The sequence below is a fragment of the Berghia stephanieae genome, chromosome 10 (genome assembly GCF_034508935.2).
Source record: "Berghia stephanieae isolate SIO BIC M18660-M18661 chromosome 10, UCSD_Bste_1.3, whole genome shotgun sequence".
Lineage (NCBI taxonomy): Eukaryota > Metazoa > Mollusca > Gastropoda > Nudibranchia > Aeolidiidae > Berghia > Berghia stephanieae.
The window spans coordinates 6,953,382-6,969,628 of record NC_088369.1 but is presented as its reverse complement, the minus strand read 5'-3'; the positions used below and the strand labels follow the sequence as shown (position 1 = coordinate 6,969,628).

Below are 16,247 nucleotides of genomic sequence, written 5' to 3'. Positions count from 1 at the left end.
ATGAGTACCTGGCCGTTAACAGCGTTGTCTTTGTCCGAAAAATTGTAATATCGCTTATCAGGCGTCATGTCCCGTCCTACATGTTAAATGTTGCTGTTGACCAGGGACACATTGTAAAGCGCTTTGAGCACGTTTAGTGGATATTGCGTTATATAAAATCTCAATTTTTTTTTTCTTTATCAGTGGGTACTTGCCACCTACCCAACATGTACCCGCTATGGTCATTAGCCCGAAACTACAGAGCATCTAGTTGAACGTTGCGTTGTGACGAAGCTTCCGGCCGGGTTCTTTACCGTACACGACTGCAGCGATGAGTTTGAAGCCTGGCTATATCATCATATCATGGATGTGTGACACCGTTAGAAGCTGCTGCCTTCGGAACAGTGGGTCCAGTGTTCAGTTTACCCTCCGATCGGTGCGAAGTTGAGTCATTGAGGCTGAGAAAACTCATTCTTAAATATAATAATTAATGTGCAATTAATTGTTTCCGTTGGAGGTGTACAAAAACGCATCATTTTTATGCACTTCCATTGGAGGTGTACAAAAACGCACCTTTTTATGCACCACCGTTGGTGGTGTAAAAAAACGCACCGTTTTTATGTACCTCGTTGGCGGTGATGGTAAATTAATGAAAATGTTGCTGCATACGTCCATGAGGTTTAAATAGTTATAGATTGTAGTTTAGCACGCTGCTTAGTGATTACCGAAGTACGTTTATACAATGATAATAAATTAAAGAATAATAACAATAATTTTAAAAAAATCAAAGGTAAAAAGAAACATGGCACACAGATACTGATCTCAAATAAATAAATAATTTTACAAAATTAAAATCGATTTTTTTTCTTTAACATGATAAAAAGTTTTTGAAAATCAACAACAACAAAAAAAAAAGAAGAGGAAACAAATAAAATAAAGTAAACTTTTTAAAAAAATATCCACAACGGAATCGAACCAAATCTAAAACAGCATGTATCGTTCTGCATATTAAGTGCTGCGGTTGGCTTTGAGCCAGTGACTTCTTACTATCAGTAGACAATGCTTTGAGCCCAATATGGACATTGCACCACCACCACCACTACCACCACCACCATCATCATCATTATCATCATCACCACCACCACCACCACCACCACCACCACCACCATCATCATCAGTTGCTTTAACTTCATTGTCGCCATCTAACTCTGGATAGATCATCATGACATAGTAGTGTGACATCATTAGAAGCCGCTGCCATCTAACTGTAGATTCGCCATTCATATCGATAACGAGTGTTATTTGTTTCTTATCAAAAACAGCCAAAATTTATTCAATTTCTTCTCGGGGGTAAACATGATCTTACCGTGCTTTGGAGTTTGCATTACAGAGAGATTCGGTTGACCGTTACTTTGTCCTCCGTTTTCCGACGAAGGGAAAGGGGCAAGGGGAGACTACTGCTAATAATTAGTTATGAAAGAAAAATTGGTTGTTAGCTGAAAAGTTATTAGGCTTGTCAAGAAACGTCCAAATAAAATAAAGAGAAGAGTAATCTTGTTTTATTTTGCGTTGTACAGAAATGGCGACACAAATGGAAGTGGATACACCAGTTTCGAATGTTATGGCATCAACTGGAACCACGGGAAGCGTTACAGTGGCTCTTCATCCGTTGGTAATCATGAATGTTTCAGAACATTGGACCAGGATCAAGGCACAGGAAGGCAAACCAACACAAGGTAATAACAATAAAAGGACGAAGGAACGGGAATAAGACTTGTTAGAACAGGGAAGGGGGATACTTTTTTTCCAACATCAGATATGAGTGCGCTTTTCAATACTCTAAAATATATCTAATTCTATACACAATGAAGCTAAGTTTCCACTCAAAAAAATGTATCAATGCATGATAATGAAAATAAAAATAATGAAAGTGTAGAGTGCAAGATTCAACGGCTCAACTTGTGTAGAGAAGTCCTTGTAGCTATAGAGACGAGTGGGTTAAACCACCCTTCCGTTTCTTCTACGTTGCTACGCGGGTTGGAATCGGACACTAATAATTTAAATTTTATTACTCGTTTCTATTATTTTATTTCCTATTTATTAATTGTTTGTCTGGGAGGCATTCCACACATTCTTCGAGCTAAGGGAAACCACCCAAGTATTCCTTTAACTAACAAAAAAAAAAAATAAAACCTAGTACATTAAATATAACACCGAAAGAGGAAAAATAAAAACCCTAGGACCTTTACTACGACCTATAACTAACCCAAGTAGAAGGAAAACCCTTGGACCCTGAGCCAAGCTAACCCTTAGAGAGAAAAAAGACCCTAGGATTGCTCTGCACTACTTTTCAATTTAATGTTTCAAATACCATGACGGCGGAGATCCAAAACAATGAAATGTATATTAGGAAATTTAAAACTTTTCCCAACCAATCAAGGTTTGTTCTACAGCTTTTAAAATGCTACTTAAATGGACAAATTGAATAAATGTGCATCTGAAAAAGATCCACAGTTAAAATAACAATGTGAAGCAACCTCGAGGAATATGTGGAAAGTCTCCTATTTGTTCTGTTTTTGAGCTGATTTCAAAATAATTAAGTATCAGATGAATACATAGACATTTAAAAAAAATGGTTCCCAAGGTTTCCAAGTCTAGATATATTTGTTGGAATATCAAACCATTAAAAAAGAAAAAAATTGAGCTTATATAACGCAATATCCACTAAACTAAACATGCTCAAAGCGCTTTACAAGGGGTCTATGGCCAACAGCAACATTTAACATATTTAGGACAGGACATGACCCCTGTTACTGTTAAGCAATATTACAATTTTTTTTAACAGAGACAACGTTGTTACATCTGAATCTGAGTATGGTGAGAGAATGTGAGTAAAGAGCTTTCTCCAAGGATTCAACTATGTGCTGATCCAAAAGTGGGTGTCACACCACAAGATCCCATAGCCGCACATTATGTAACTATAATCAGAAGTCACACAACTTAAGGGCCTCTCTCATGGATTAATAATTCATTGGTCCATGTCCATCATGTAGTTTGAACTTAGCTACTGTGACTGAAAAGTTTGATTGCCATGCAAGTTTCTTGACTTGGTTAATAATCTGAATATGAGTGGGCTAAAAAACAAAGATTAGTGCCAGTGGAGGATGTTATGCTGCTGTTGATGAAGTTTCATACCCTTCCTTCAGGACTACCTTTTCAATGGATTTCATATAAATTTTATGTGGTGGAGTCGAAACCAATCATTCCATCAATAGGAAACTTGGGCCTAAAAAGAAGAGCTTCATACTCTTTGCTGTTTGGAATATTTTTCCAAAATAGATTTATTTGTCTATGAGTAAGAACAACTAGACATACAACGAAATTCATGCATTCAAAGAAAAAGCCACCCAATAACACTACTAAAACACCAATCTACAAACTCAAACATCTTCAAATATCCATTTGCACCCCGCACTATCAAAGACTGGAATGGTCTTCCCGAATCATGTGTGACACAGCAGATTTAGAAACCTTCAAACGAAGATTATCAAAATTCTTCAGCCTAAACACCAGCAATGGCTGTAACATTCAACAACTCTCTCCGCCCTTGAATACAATTACTCAGAACTGAGTCGACTTCCGAGTAACATTCAGATTCAGAAAGCTAAAAATGTTTAATTTTGCCTTCCAAGAAATGCTATATTATTATTTTAATTTAAATATTATTAGCTTTACTATTTTGACACCAAACAATTTATTTTTATTTCATTTCAGTTTTAGGTGCCCTTATTGGTCAACAGAGTGGTCGTAAAATTGAAGTGATGAACTCAATTGAACTTTTGTTTGATGTGGTTAATAGCGACATTGTCATTGACATGGACTATTACGCTTTGAAAGAACTGCAATGTAAGTGTTTCTTACCTTTCAGCCTGTCTTTTCCTCATTTGGAATATCATTTATGTTTTTAGTACTCTAAAGTATGATTTTAAAGTAGAATAGAATATTGTAAGATGCGATCGATTCTGTGTAATTAATATATGGCGACCACCTTCATCCAGACTCACACCGGGGACCTACAAGTCCAAATGCAAGTGTCATACCACAAGACCACAAAGCTGCACGATAATAAATCTATATATAAAGCCAATGAATGTTAAGCATGATATTTTTTTTAAAAGTTGCATATGATCAAAATATGATTTTAAAAAGTTCATGATAACATTTCTTTTGAATGGTTTAAGCTGGTTGGTAAGACTGGTCACAAGCACAGGCTTTAATTGGCTACATCAGACCTGCCAAGCCTATTAATTTTATCAGAAAATTTGTGATATTTAATTGTTCTCATTTCCCAAAATGTTTACTATTTTCCCAATTGTTGATAGTAGTTTATAATTCCAGAAAAACAATCATCATCATCATTATTATCACCACCACCATCATCATCATGATCATAGTCATCATAATTATCATCATCATCACCAGCATCTGCATCACCAGCATAATCATTATTATCTTTTAAATCTCAGATTTGCCCAATAATTTTTGCGAATTTGTTTCTGAAAGTTGGCAAGTCTACCACATATAAAATAAAAACTTGAGCTTTTATAAAGCACAATATCCACTAAAAATGCTCAAAGCGCTTTACAGAGGGTCCCTGACCAACAGTAACATGTAGAACGAGTCATGACGTGCGTTAGGCGAAAGTACAATTTTTTCCAACAGAGACAATGTTGTTAACAGTCAGGCACTCATTTTACACCTGAGTAAGGTTAGAGAATGTGAGTTAAGAGCCTTTTCCAAGGACTCAACTATGCGCCGAGCGAGGTTTGAACCTAGGACATTCGGATCCGAAAGCGAGTCTCACACATGTCCACATAGCTGCACATATGTAACAAAAACACTTAGACAATTTCATGCATTTTATTATAGAGCCTTTCAAGAGCATTTAATTATAATCCACCACCCCCCACCCCCTTTGAAAAAAACTCCAGACAAACAAGTTTTCAGTGAAATGGAATTCCTGGGCTGGTACTCGACAGGAGATGGACCTACTGAATCTGATATCAAAATTCATAAACAGGTAGTTCCTACTTAATGATAATATTAGTGATGTATATTTAGTGTAGCGCTTTCTATGTAATTGCATCTCAAAGCGCTTTACAATAAAAATACAGTTCATTGAATAGTAATGAAATTATAAAACACAACATAATTAGCTTGACACAAATTACATCATTATGAAATAAGACCTATGAGTAAAAGTATTTTATGAATAGTATTGTTTTAAGATGCGCTTTGAGTGTTTTCATTGTTTGCTTTTCTCTGATCTGCTCGGGCAAAAAAAAAATTGAAAGAGCGATCACCTAAAGTTTTGGAATTATTCTTTGGTAGATTAACAATGTGGTGTCGCTAGACCTTCTTAAGAGGCAAAGATTTGACTTCTTTTTAATCAGGTCCGAAGGATAGTGGGGGTCAAGGCCATTTAAGCATTTAAAAACAGTGGTCGAAATTTTTTATTCAATCCGTGCTTTGACGGGAAGCCAGTGCAAAGTTGCCAAAAGGGGAGTAGCATGGTCAGTTTTACTTCTCATCAATACAATTCTAGCAGCTGAATTTTGCACATTTTTGTTAATTTGAATTATATTAGGTTTCTAGAAGCAGTGAGTTGTAAAAAAGTAATGAACTTAAGTCTATATAACTCAATAGCTTAAAAGGAAAAAGAAAAAAAAGAAAGATGGCCATCATTCCTCCTGACCAGATGTGCTGATATTTAGCAACTTTTTTTTTTTTTCTCCCTTTCTATCTGGATTTAACGTTACGTATTATTGTTTCACCCATTTTTTGTTATTGGCTGAGGTAGAGTTTTGAGCCCAAACCATTCAGTGTTAAGAGTATTGTTCTTTTTTGAAGCTGATGTAATCATTTTTGTTCATTACTTATATTTGTTTATTTGTTTTCTCTGTCATAATAAATAATAAAAATATTCATGTCAGCTTGAATAGATTTGAAAAAATATTTCAACCAGCTACACTAACTCTCGTTCATAACTGATACCAATTTTTGAAACACCTAGTTATCTAGAAAAAAACTGGTCAGTTTTATTGAATCACACCTCTCTTTAAAACTGTTAAAATTTACCTGCCAAATTATAGTTTTGTTACTTGGTTCAAGTAACATAAAAAGTAGTCTTGTTTTTTAATATTGTCAAATGGATTATTTTGTCAAGATAATGACAATACTCTTGTCTTGTTTGTAATACTCTTTTCATTGATCATCTTGTGTGAGAAAGAGAATATCTTTTGAAATAAGTGCATATTGTAAGATATATTATGTTTCAAGGATGTCGGCACAAATAAGATATCATTTATAGAATCCCTTTTGAATGCAAAAAAATAATTAATCATTGTTTACGCAGAGGAGTTGAAAATATTTTGTTGTGATTTCAGTTTTTTACCATCAATGAAAGTCCTGTCTTCCTCCAACTAAATCCCCAAGCAAGAACTTCAGATGTAAGTACTTTTCGTTTGTGCGGCTATGTGGTCTTGTGGTATGACACTCGTTTTTGGATCAGAAGGTCCTGGGTTCGAGCCTCGCTATGCACTAGTTGATTTCTTGGAAAAGGCTCTTTACTCACATTCTCTCACTGTACTCAGGTGTAAAATGAGTACCTGGCCGTCAACAGTGTTGTCTCTGTCGAAAAAAATTGTAATATCGCCTAACAGGCATCATGTATCGTACCTGTTACATGTTGCTGTTGGTCAGGGACCCCTTGTAAAGCGCTTTAAGCATGTTTAGTGGATATTGCGCTTTATAAAATCTCAAGGTTTTTTTTCGTTTGATTAAAGTAATATAAGTTGGGTTAACCCTCCTACTTGTGCCATCAGTGAATGTCAACCTCTTGAAGACCTGAGATGCCCATTCCTCCCACCAAATCCAACATCAATAACACACTTGATAGTCACCTGGAACAACTACAAAAGATGTCTAACTTCTACGCCAACCGTCATTGCACGAGACCGAAGAGCTAGAGCTCAGGTGGTCGCTGGTTCGGATAAGTAAGTAAGTAAGTAAGTAAGTGCCATCAGTTAGTGTGTTGAATGTCATAAAATTGTTTTTGCAATGTGTACCTTTTGATTATTGACTGGTAACATACCATACCAAAGAAATGGCAGCCTGGTAGAATTGTTTGGCACAGACCAAGAATTTTCTCTCAAATTAAAGTAAGGAATCACTCAACTTACAGCATTCAGCACACTAACCAATGGGCTCATCTGTGGGTTTTTCCGTTCTCTTAGACTAAGCTAATCATTCATCAATTAATTGGTAGTTATTCAAAAGCGGGTTGATTTGTCAATAGTTAGCCCTTAAATCCCTTGAAGTTGTTGAGAAATGGGGTAGGTCGCTTTATGAAAACCGTGCATTATTAAAATTATTTATATATATATTGTGCAGCTATATCGAAAGGTCCAGGGTTCAAGCCCTACTTTGAGTCCTTGGAAAAGCTTACTCATATTCAGTCATATTACCCAGATGTAAAATGAGTACCTGATAGTGAACAGCATTCCTGTCGGAAAAAAAATGTATGTAATATCGCCTAACAGGCAACATGTCTCATCCTGAATGTTAAGTGTTGCTGTTGGCGAGGGACCTCTTGTAAAGTGCTTTTAGCATATTTAGTGGAAATATTGCGCTTCATAAATACTCGAGGTTTTTGTTGTTGTTTTGTATGTGTTTGTAAAAAAAAAAAGTATTTGCAATGTGGATATTTTTAATTCTCATAAAATGCTATATTTTTATATTTTTCAGCTTCCATTGTCCCTCTTTGAATCTGTTATTGATGTTGTTAAAGGAGAGGTAAGCCTTGTACCTGTTCTATCCTTTTGTGTATTTGCAATATGCTTTTCTAATAAAATGAATGAATAGATTTCATAATAGCTTTTTTAAAAAAAGGATGTGATTATTTTGTGAATCAGAAATTGACTGTTACATAAAATAAAATTGCTCTTTGGATGACAAGTTAGACCAAATCCCGGTTTTTCTCTTCCAAACTTGCACTTCTCAACCCAAATTTGAGAATTTTGGAAAAAAAACAAACAAAATTTTAACCAATAGATCCGTTTCAAAAGTTAAACACACTTAAACAGGTTTTAGCATTGTTAGTAATTTGTATAAAATAAAAATAAAGGCTTTGAACTTATATTCACACATGAAATTTTTAAAAATTGTTTTTTGTTGTTTTTTTGTTTTGAAATTAGATATTTTGCAGTGGAAATATTCATTTGTTTTTTGTTACTTTTGGCAAATCCTAAGGATGTTATTATCTCAATCATTTTATTATTTCTTTTACCTCTCATTTCTCCGTATATTCTTTCAGGCTACTGTGCTGTTTGTAGAAATTCCATACACTCTGGCTACAGAAGAGGCGGAAAGGATAGGAGTGGATCACGTAGCAAGGGTGTCCACAACTGATGCAGGGGACAGCTCTACAGGTAAGCACTAGGAATAGTCATTGATTCAAATGTTGCTGCTTGAAGCTGGAAGAAATTACTTACTTACTTATCCTCTTTTTTTATGCCCTTTGAGCATGTTTAGCGGATATTGAAACTATATGAATTCTCTACTCACATCATTTCTTGTTATTTGCACAATTTATTAGCATATAAGGTTGTTTTAGATAAACAAATGTGTTTGAATTATTGAGACGTTTTTATCCATGAAATCATGTTTACATGAATGAGTTATATAGTAATACTAATTCCTATTTTCCATTGGTATCATCAGCGGAACACCTTCTTGCACAACACAGCTCTATCAAAATGCTTCACAGCAGAATCAAAGTAATTCTCGCCTACATCCAAGCATCACAGAAAGGTAAGGAGCAAGCCTTCAGTCATGTTCTCTTTTTTTATGAGTGTATGTGTTATTTGTTTGATTTAAGATTGTTTCGTGGGATGACAGTTCCGCAAGTATTTGAATGAAATTAATATCACTATTGTTTTTAGACCATCAGTTGGGCGATTAGATCTCATTAAAGTCCCTGTTATAGACCACAAACGTTAAAGGTTCATGGTCTCTCACCGTTGTCTATGTCGGAAAATAAATTGTAATATCGCCTAACAGGTGTCGGGTCTCACCCTACAAGTTAAGTGTTGCGATGGGCATGATCTATATTACCTTTCCATGTGCTCGAGGTCATTGGTCACATTGCAAAGTGATACATTCACGTCTCTCGTATCGAGAATGGAAAACACTCACTAAAGATGAAAAATGATAAGCAAAAAATGAATAAAACAGCTTTAAAAAAAAGAATGAAATACCAAGCATGAAACGTTTTGGGCTCAAAACCCTTTTTCAGCCAACAGCAAAAAAACATCAATAAAAACATAAATATACAATACTAAAAAACCAGATCGACGACTAACTATTTTTGATGTCCTCTCTGTGGAAGAAAAATCTTGAAATGTAAACCAAAAGACGTGTTCGCAAGGTAACTAGTCCACGGCTTCTAGCAGCTTAGTATCACTTTGACTAAAGATGAAATCTTCTGATGGCAAGGTTTTATGACACATGTGAGATTGCATTATCCGACAAGATGTGCCAACTACTTTTTTAAAATTGTTTTTTTTATCAGCTGAAGAAGGCTTTTGAGCCTGAAACATTCTGTGTTTGGTATTTTGTTCTTTTCAAACTGTTATATCTTTTTTTGTTCAATACTTTTCAAAGTGTCACCTGCTTTAAGCATCACATGCATACCCAATGTGATGAATATAAGCGCCAAATTGCCCCAACTATATTTGCTAACTTCTGTGACATAAAAGATCTGGCAAGCACTCAAGAGAGTCTAAGACGGATTAAGTCCCTAATCCAGGAGAGCTGCCAACCTACCGCAAAAAATGCGGAATTGTACGCATTTTCAGCGATTGTACGCTTGTACGCATTTCCCCCAAGATTGTACCCATTTTCAGTGTTTCATATTATTACTAGCCTATTGAGAAACCTTGGTGACCAAGTGGATATTCATATATTTTTTGACCAATTATGATCTTCATGCTGGGAGGTAGAATTCTGAAAGGTTTGGATTATAGTCTTGGGAACATCATTGTTGCTGAAATTGATCTTGTGCGGTGTGCCTTTATGTAAGAATACCTTCCTCTTACTTTCACAATGGTTATTTTCCGTCGATTTCAGGATTGTACCCATTTTTATGAAATCTCCCCCATTTTGAGGTCCCATTGTACACATTCTCATCAGATGGGGTTGACAGCTCTGATCTAGGGAGTTTAAATATTTGGGATACAAAAATATTTAACACACATTGCTGACATTATTCTGAGTATCCCAGATTTATCTGTAAAGGCTCTTTGAGCATATTTAATGGATAATGCACTATTTAAAAACGCAATTTTTGGGAGGCCTTCCGAAAGCTCCTACATCCCCAGTATTCTTGTTCTAGTAGGGGGTTTGGGAGAGGGGAAACTTTTTTTATAATGTTCTAGTAGGGGGTTTGGGAGGGGGGAGACTTAAAAAAAAAAAAAACGTCCCCCCCCCCTTCCCAAACCCCCTACTAGAACATTATAAAAAACAAGAATACTGGGGATGTAGGAGCTTTCGGAAGGCCTCCCCAATTTTTATTATACAGACCTGCCTGCCACTACGAAAATTTCATAGAACTACGGATTTTGGCTCCAAACCAACAATTATATAAAAGATCTTTGATTTAATCAAACTTATTGAATACAAAGTTTTGTTGTTGCCGTAGCTAGTCTGTAAGGGAGTTAAAAGCAATATTTTAAAATGTTAATGAGGAATTGGTAATTTTTACTGGTAGTTCTAGTGTCTAATATGTTAAAACCCCTGAAAACAATACATTTTTTCAAGTCCAATATTATATAGTTTTTCTCTCATGCTTGATAAGTCCTTTCCGTTACTGCCTCTTCTTTATCCAGGTGAAGTACCCAAGAATCACGACATTCTTCGCGAAGCCAACAGTCTGTGTCATTCCCTTCCGGTACTCAACTCCAAAAAATTTAGCGAAGATTATTACACGGTTGGTATTCATTCAATCAAGTTGCTAAAAATGTGACCCACTTTCTCAAAACGGTATTATGTCAAGAGTGATATTGATGCTGAAAATTGAGTTGAAATGGACAAGAGCAATAACTTGCTATTATCCTTTGGATAGGACACTAGTCGGTTGCAAAGTACCTTCCACCAAGTCTAAAAGACTCAGCTCGCCAGTCATTGCTGAGTGGACAGGGGGGGGGTCATAAAAAATCTTGACTGTAGCCGGGATCGATCTCGATCCCCTTTACATGTGAAACGATTGCTCTACCAACTGAGTCATCGGCGAGTTTCTTGATAAGCAAGAAGTAATATTTATTCTCCTCCAAATCGAACAGAAAGCAACTCCAAGGTTTTATATGTTTCTATTCATTCAATGTCCAGTACCTAGTTCATCCCGACATAGTACCGTTTTGAGACAGTGGGTCACAATCAATTATCAATAAATGAAGTGAGTAGGAAAGTGCCAGAAGACAAAAGAGAATAAAAATTTCACTGCAATAGGGGTCTCGAACCCACGACCTTACTGGTATGACAACTCTGCCTGGCGGGGGAGAGCGTAGCGCTACTGTCAGAGTTATCCACCACTTCTTTATTATAGAAGGGGATAAGCCAATTTTTTTTTCATTTTGTATTGCGAAGTTCTACGTTGATGTCTATCCTAAATCAGTATACTGCATAGCACCAATTTTAATATGTGCAATATTTTGCCTTTAGGGGAAAAAATATATTTTGCACCTATTGGTGAAAAATGCTTAGTGTAAATGTGCGGCTATGTGGTATAGTGGTAGGACACTCGCTTTCGGATCGGAAGGTCCTGGGTTCGAGCCTCGCTTGGCGCATAGTTGAGTTCTTGAAAAATAAAGGCTCTTTACTCACATTCTCTCACCATACTCAGGTGTAAAATGAGTAACTGGCCGTTAACAGCTTTGTCTCTGTCAGAAAAGAAAAATGTAATATCGCATACTAACAGGCGTTATGTGTTGTTCTACTTGTTATGTGTTGCTGTTGGTCAGGGACCCTTTGTAAAGCGCTTTGAGCATATTTAGTGGATATTGCACTATATAAGAGCTCGATTTAAAATATTTTTTTTTTAATGGGTTAAAATGGGTTATGATAAATACATCTTTTTAAAAATGTTTTGTCATTTCAGCAAAGCAATGATGTGTGTTTAATGGCCTATTTGGGATCTATGACTAAAGGCAGCAACACCATGAATCAGGTGGGTGAAAGATTTTTAACATGCGCTTTTAACTTATTGAACAAAATTGATAGTAACAGCATCCAAAAAAAAAAAAGAAACAGAAAATAAGGTTGCCAGTTTTCCGTATATTTACGGAATTCAGTATATTATAATCCCTCAGTATATTTTCCAATTACTTAAAAGATACAAAACAAAGTAAACAATGTTTCAGCCTTTGGCCTTCTTCAGGTAAACAAGACATCAGGTAAACATCGTTTACTTTGTTTTGTATCTTTTATAAGAGTCATTTATACTCCATTTATTTTACTATACATTTTATCAACTTGTTTAGGCACCTCTAAATTTTGGTATTACTACACTTAACCCTTTGATATTTAATTTTTGATTTTAATAGTAATTTTAAAAGTTATTGTTTCGTTTCTCCATTTCAGTTTCTCAACAAATTCAATGTGCTCTACGAGAAGGGTATGGGACGAAGAATGAGGGGTTTATTTTTCTAAAGTATGTATATGGATGGTCAGCTTTGATGATGGATCAATCCAAGATTATTAGTTTGCGTGTCATTTGATTTCCTGTAATCACATTGACATTTATTTGAGTGTGTGAAAATGTGTTACATTGTGACAGTATCTGACCGAACTCCACAGATATATATATTTTTTTTTTTTTTGGATAGATGTAATTTCTTTGAGATCACCGCTGACAATGTTAAAAATAATCATAACTGAAACTTTTAGATATAAATCTTACCTATTTTTTAAAAACTAGTGTATAGCTGAATCTTTCACAAAATATCTGTATAAAATAATCTGATCAGTCAAGAATTCAAGTTTATTCTGAATTATTGTAAATAAATGCAAGAGTATTTTATAAATGATAGATCATTTGAATCACATGCAAACATGCTCTACTGATCATTTAGACATCAGAATATTTTTTTTTCTTGTCATCCCGTTCTCTCAACAGTGTTCACTCTAAGAAACTAGGGAGCAGGCACTGGTGTAAGATAAAGATCTGAACGTATGAAAGGTGCCAAACAAAGCAAGAAAGAAAAATACAAGAAGGAAAATAAACATCCCCAAAAAATCAGTCTACCTCGACTGGGGATCAAACCTCAGACCTTCTGATTCCCCATCAGATGTGCTACCATTACCATTCCCGTAGTGTAATGGAATCACGTCTGACCGGGAATCAGAAGGTCTGAGGTTCGATTCCCAGTCGAGGTAGACTGTATTTTTTGGGATGTTTTTTTTTCTTATTGTATTTTTCTTTCTTGCTGTGTCTGGCACGTTTCATAATATACACTTGTTCAGATCTTTATCCTAGCATTCACTAGGCTGTTCCTATCCTATAGCAGGTTTATTGATTGACAGTTATCGGATTTATAAAATGAGCAAGCAATCACTACTGTTGATTTTACGGATAAGTGCGGAGATAAACTGTAGCTTTATGGATCCTATGACTCTTATCTAAAGCGATGGTCCCCAACCCCTCGTACCAGTCATGGCTTGTGGATTAGTTTGAAATAGGCAATGCAAGACATGTGGTTCGGTTAACACTGGGCACTTCAGCTGCTTACGGCTGCAAGCCATTTCTGTTCTGTCCTTAAGCATATCTACTCGTCCACATTTCTTATTTTTCTTTGGCCCTTTTGCCTGAAGAGTGTTACGACCACTGATAGACTTACTTAAAATAATCAACAAACTGCCACATTCCTATTCCAAGATAAGGCGTTTGTTAGTTTAAGCTAAAAATAAAACAAACAAAAAACAACTGCAAATGCTGTAACAAATTCTAAAACTAATTCTTGAAGGATTTATTACAACTATCATAGCACATGATACATATCCTTCTGTGAACTCACTCAATCCTAGACTTTTGTTACTTATCAAAATTGGAAAGACATGAGTGTGCATAAATAGTTTTATTCAAGTACCATTAGCATGTAAAAACTAAAAAACATTAGCTTTGATACTACGCCTATAATTTGTCTCAGAAAAAACGTAATAAATAGGCATTGGGTAAAAGTAACCAGGTAAATTACGGATATAGTCGGTGTTAGGGTTGAGTGAGTTAAAATAATCAACAAACTTCCACCTTCCTATTCCAAGATAAGGCGTTAGTTAGTGTAAGCTAAAAGAAAACCCCAAAAAACTGCAAATGCGGTAACAAGTTTTAAAACTAATTCTTGAAGGATTTATTACAACTATCATAGCACATGATACACATATCCATCTGTTTTGGGTAGTTTTCTCAATATAATATGCTGGGTGGGGTTCCTGACCTCCCATAGTGGGCAGGGAGGTACTTATTGTGTCTTCTATCCCCTTATATCTGTTTTCCAACTTGCTTTCTGTCTTTGTCTTGGAATGAGATTGCTTGGTTTTGTCCTGGCCCTGGTCGGGGTCCTGGCTGGGAGGGAAACAGTCGAATGCATAGTTATTGTTTTGGGAGATGATATTTTTTCCCTTGTAAATCATCTCTCTGTTATGTATTATTATATTTGTTCTAATTTATAATGTAAGCATTTGAGTGTATTCCTCTTAGTGGGGGCCGTGCTTGTGTCCGGATGAGACTTATTGGTGATCTCAAACTAAGAACATTGATAGTATGATGGAATCTACATCTGATCACTATTTGTTCCCAGTACCCCTTTGTCTTACTTTTTCTTGGATGCTTTAATTGTAATTCTAGAACTTTTTACTGTTCCATTTTCTTCCTTTTTACTGGCGCTGATATAACCTAAATGTGTTGCAAACGCCGTAAAACCCTGAAAAACAAACAAACATCAATATAATATAGAAGTGTCATGTTAACCTTTTGTGGTCTTTAAATGGATATAATATAAGTGTTTAGCAGTCCTCGTAGTCCTTTATGTGCATTGCGTTGTGGTACACTTACTATACAATTTTTTGGTCAAGACACTTTTTTTCTCATATATATCAAGAGGTTGAGATGACATCCCATATGTTTCAAGCCTGCCAAGATGGTAGCTGCCTTCATCTTTTCATAAATGGAAGAACAAATCTTCTAACCAACCCCCCCCCCCCCCCCCCCCGTAAATCTGAATCATGTTTCGTCAGCTAACGACAGTGTATCTCAAGTTTTCAGTTTATCAATACTTTTGGCTAAATGTCACAGAGAATTCAATGAGATGTATCTGGGGTATGTCCTTTGTTTTGTATTTTTTAAAATTATTGTATATTGTGTCTCAATGTTCTCTTTTGTTTGTATTGAAATTATCATGGATTTAATATTAATAAATGTCATTGATCTCTTTATATGTCAAAAGGGAAATGAAGCCATTTTGTGTAAATAAAATGTATTTGTAAAATTTAAAACTTGTCTTTTTTTGTTTGGTATTTTTTTATTTTTTGTTGTTGTTGAAAATAAGAAACTTATTTCGTTTTTGTTAAAAATTAGGATTTTGGTTAAAATACTTCATTTGCCTCAGTTCTGGTCAGGCATTTATTTGTCTTTCTGAAAGGGAACCAGTCAGATGTGCAGTGGAATCCCTGATAAAGCCAACACTGCCGGACCACAAAAGATTGGTTGACTTTAAGCAGGGCTGAGTTTATCCATTATCAATGGAACACATTCTGATAAAGAACAGACAATTTGTGACCTAGGTTCGAGCTACTGCGCATAGTTGAGTTCTTGGAAAATGCTTTTTTACTCACATTCTCTCATCGTGCTCAAGATGTAAAACGAGTACATCTGTCTGTAGTGTTTCATTCATCCTGTTTTGTTAATAAAGGGGAAACCCGAAACGTCCAATTTATCTGTTTTCGTATATTAAATTGAAGCTTACATTCAATTTCACATTGTTATTATTACTTCGAGCTTCAAGCAGCAACATTTACATATATTATTATGAAACGGACAATACCAATTGTTTGATACCCTTTGGAAAGGACGCTTGTCTGTCTCGAAGTATTCTCGAACCAGATTTAACAGATCCAGCTGCCTAATCACTGCTAGCTGGGTGGGGATCCTGACCTCC

The 16,247-nt window shown here is 35.6% G+C and overlaps 1 protein-coding gene across 1 annotated transcript; it reads left to right on the top strand.

Moving 5' to 3' along the window:
* Positions 1 to 1,393: 1,393 nt before the first annotated feature.
* Positions 1,394 to 15,585, top strand: LOC144956145 (COP9 signalosome complex subunit 6-like). Its single transcript, XM_078886528.1, has 10 exons — positions 1,394 to 1,715; positions 3,754 to 3,885; positions 4,971 to 5,059; positions 6,426 to 6,488; positions 7,786 to 7,833; positions 8,354 to 8,468; positions 8,761 to 8,850; positions 10,926 to 11,026; positions 12,194 to 12,262; positions 12,676 to 15,585. Exons 1-10 carry the CDS (start codon positions 1,559 to 1,561, stop codon positions 12,742 to 12,744), a joined length of 933 nt encoding a protein of 310 aa, XP_078742654.1. The 5' UTR covers positions 1,394 to 1,558; the 3' UTR covers positions 12,745 to 15,585.
* Positions 15,586 to 16,247: the final 662 nt, after the last annotated feature.

Bases quoted from the DNA above. Each gene is read 5' to 3' on its own strand.
- LOC144956145 (XM_078886528.1), top strand. From the start codon at position 1,559: ATGGCGACACAAATGGAAGTGGATACACCAGTTTCGAATGTTATGGCA. The intron at 5,060-6,425 runs GTAGTTCCTACT...TTGTGATTTCAG, and splicing joins ATATCAAAATTCATAAACAG to TTTTTTACCATCAATGAAAG. The intron at 6,489-7,785 runs GTAAGTACTTTT...TATATTTTTCAG, and splicing joins CCCAAGCAAGAACTTCAGAT to CTTCCATTGTCCCTCTTTGA.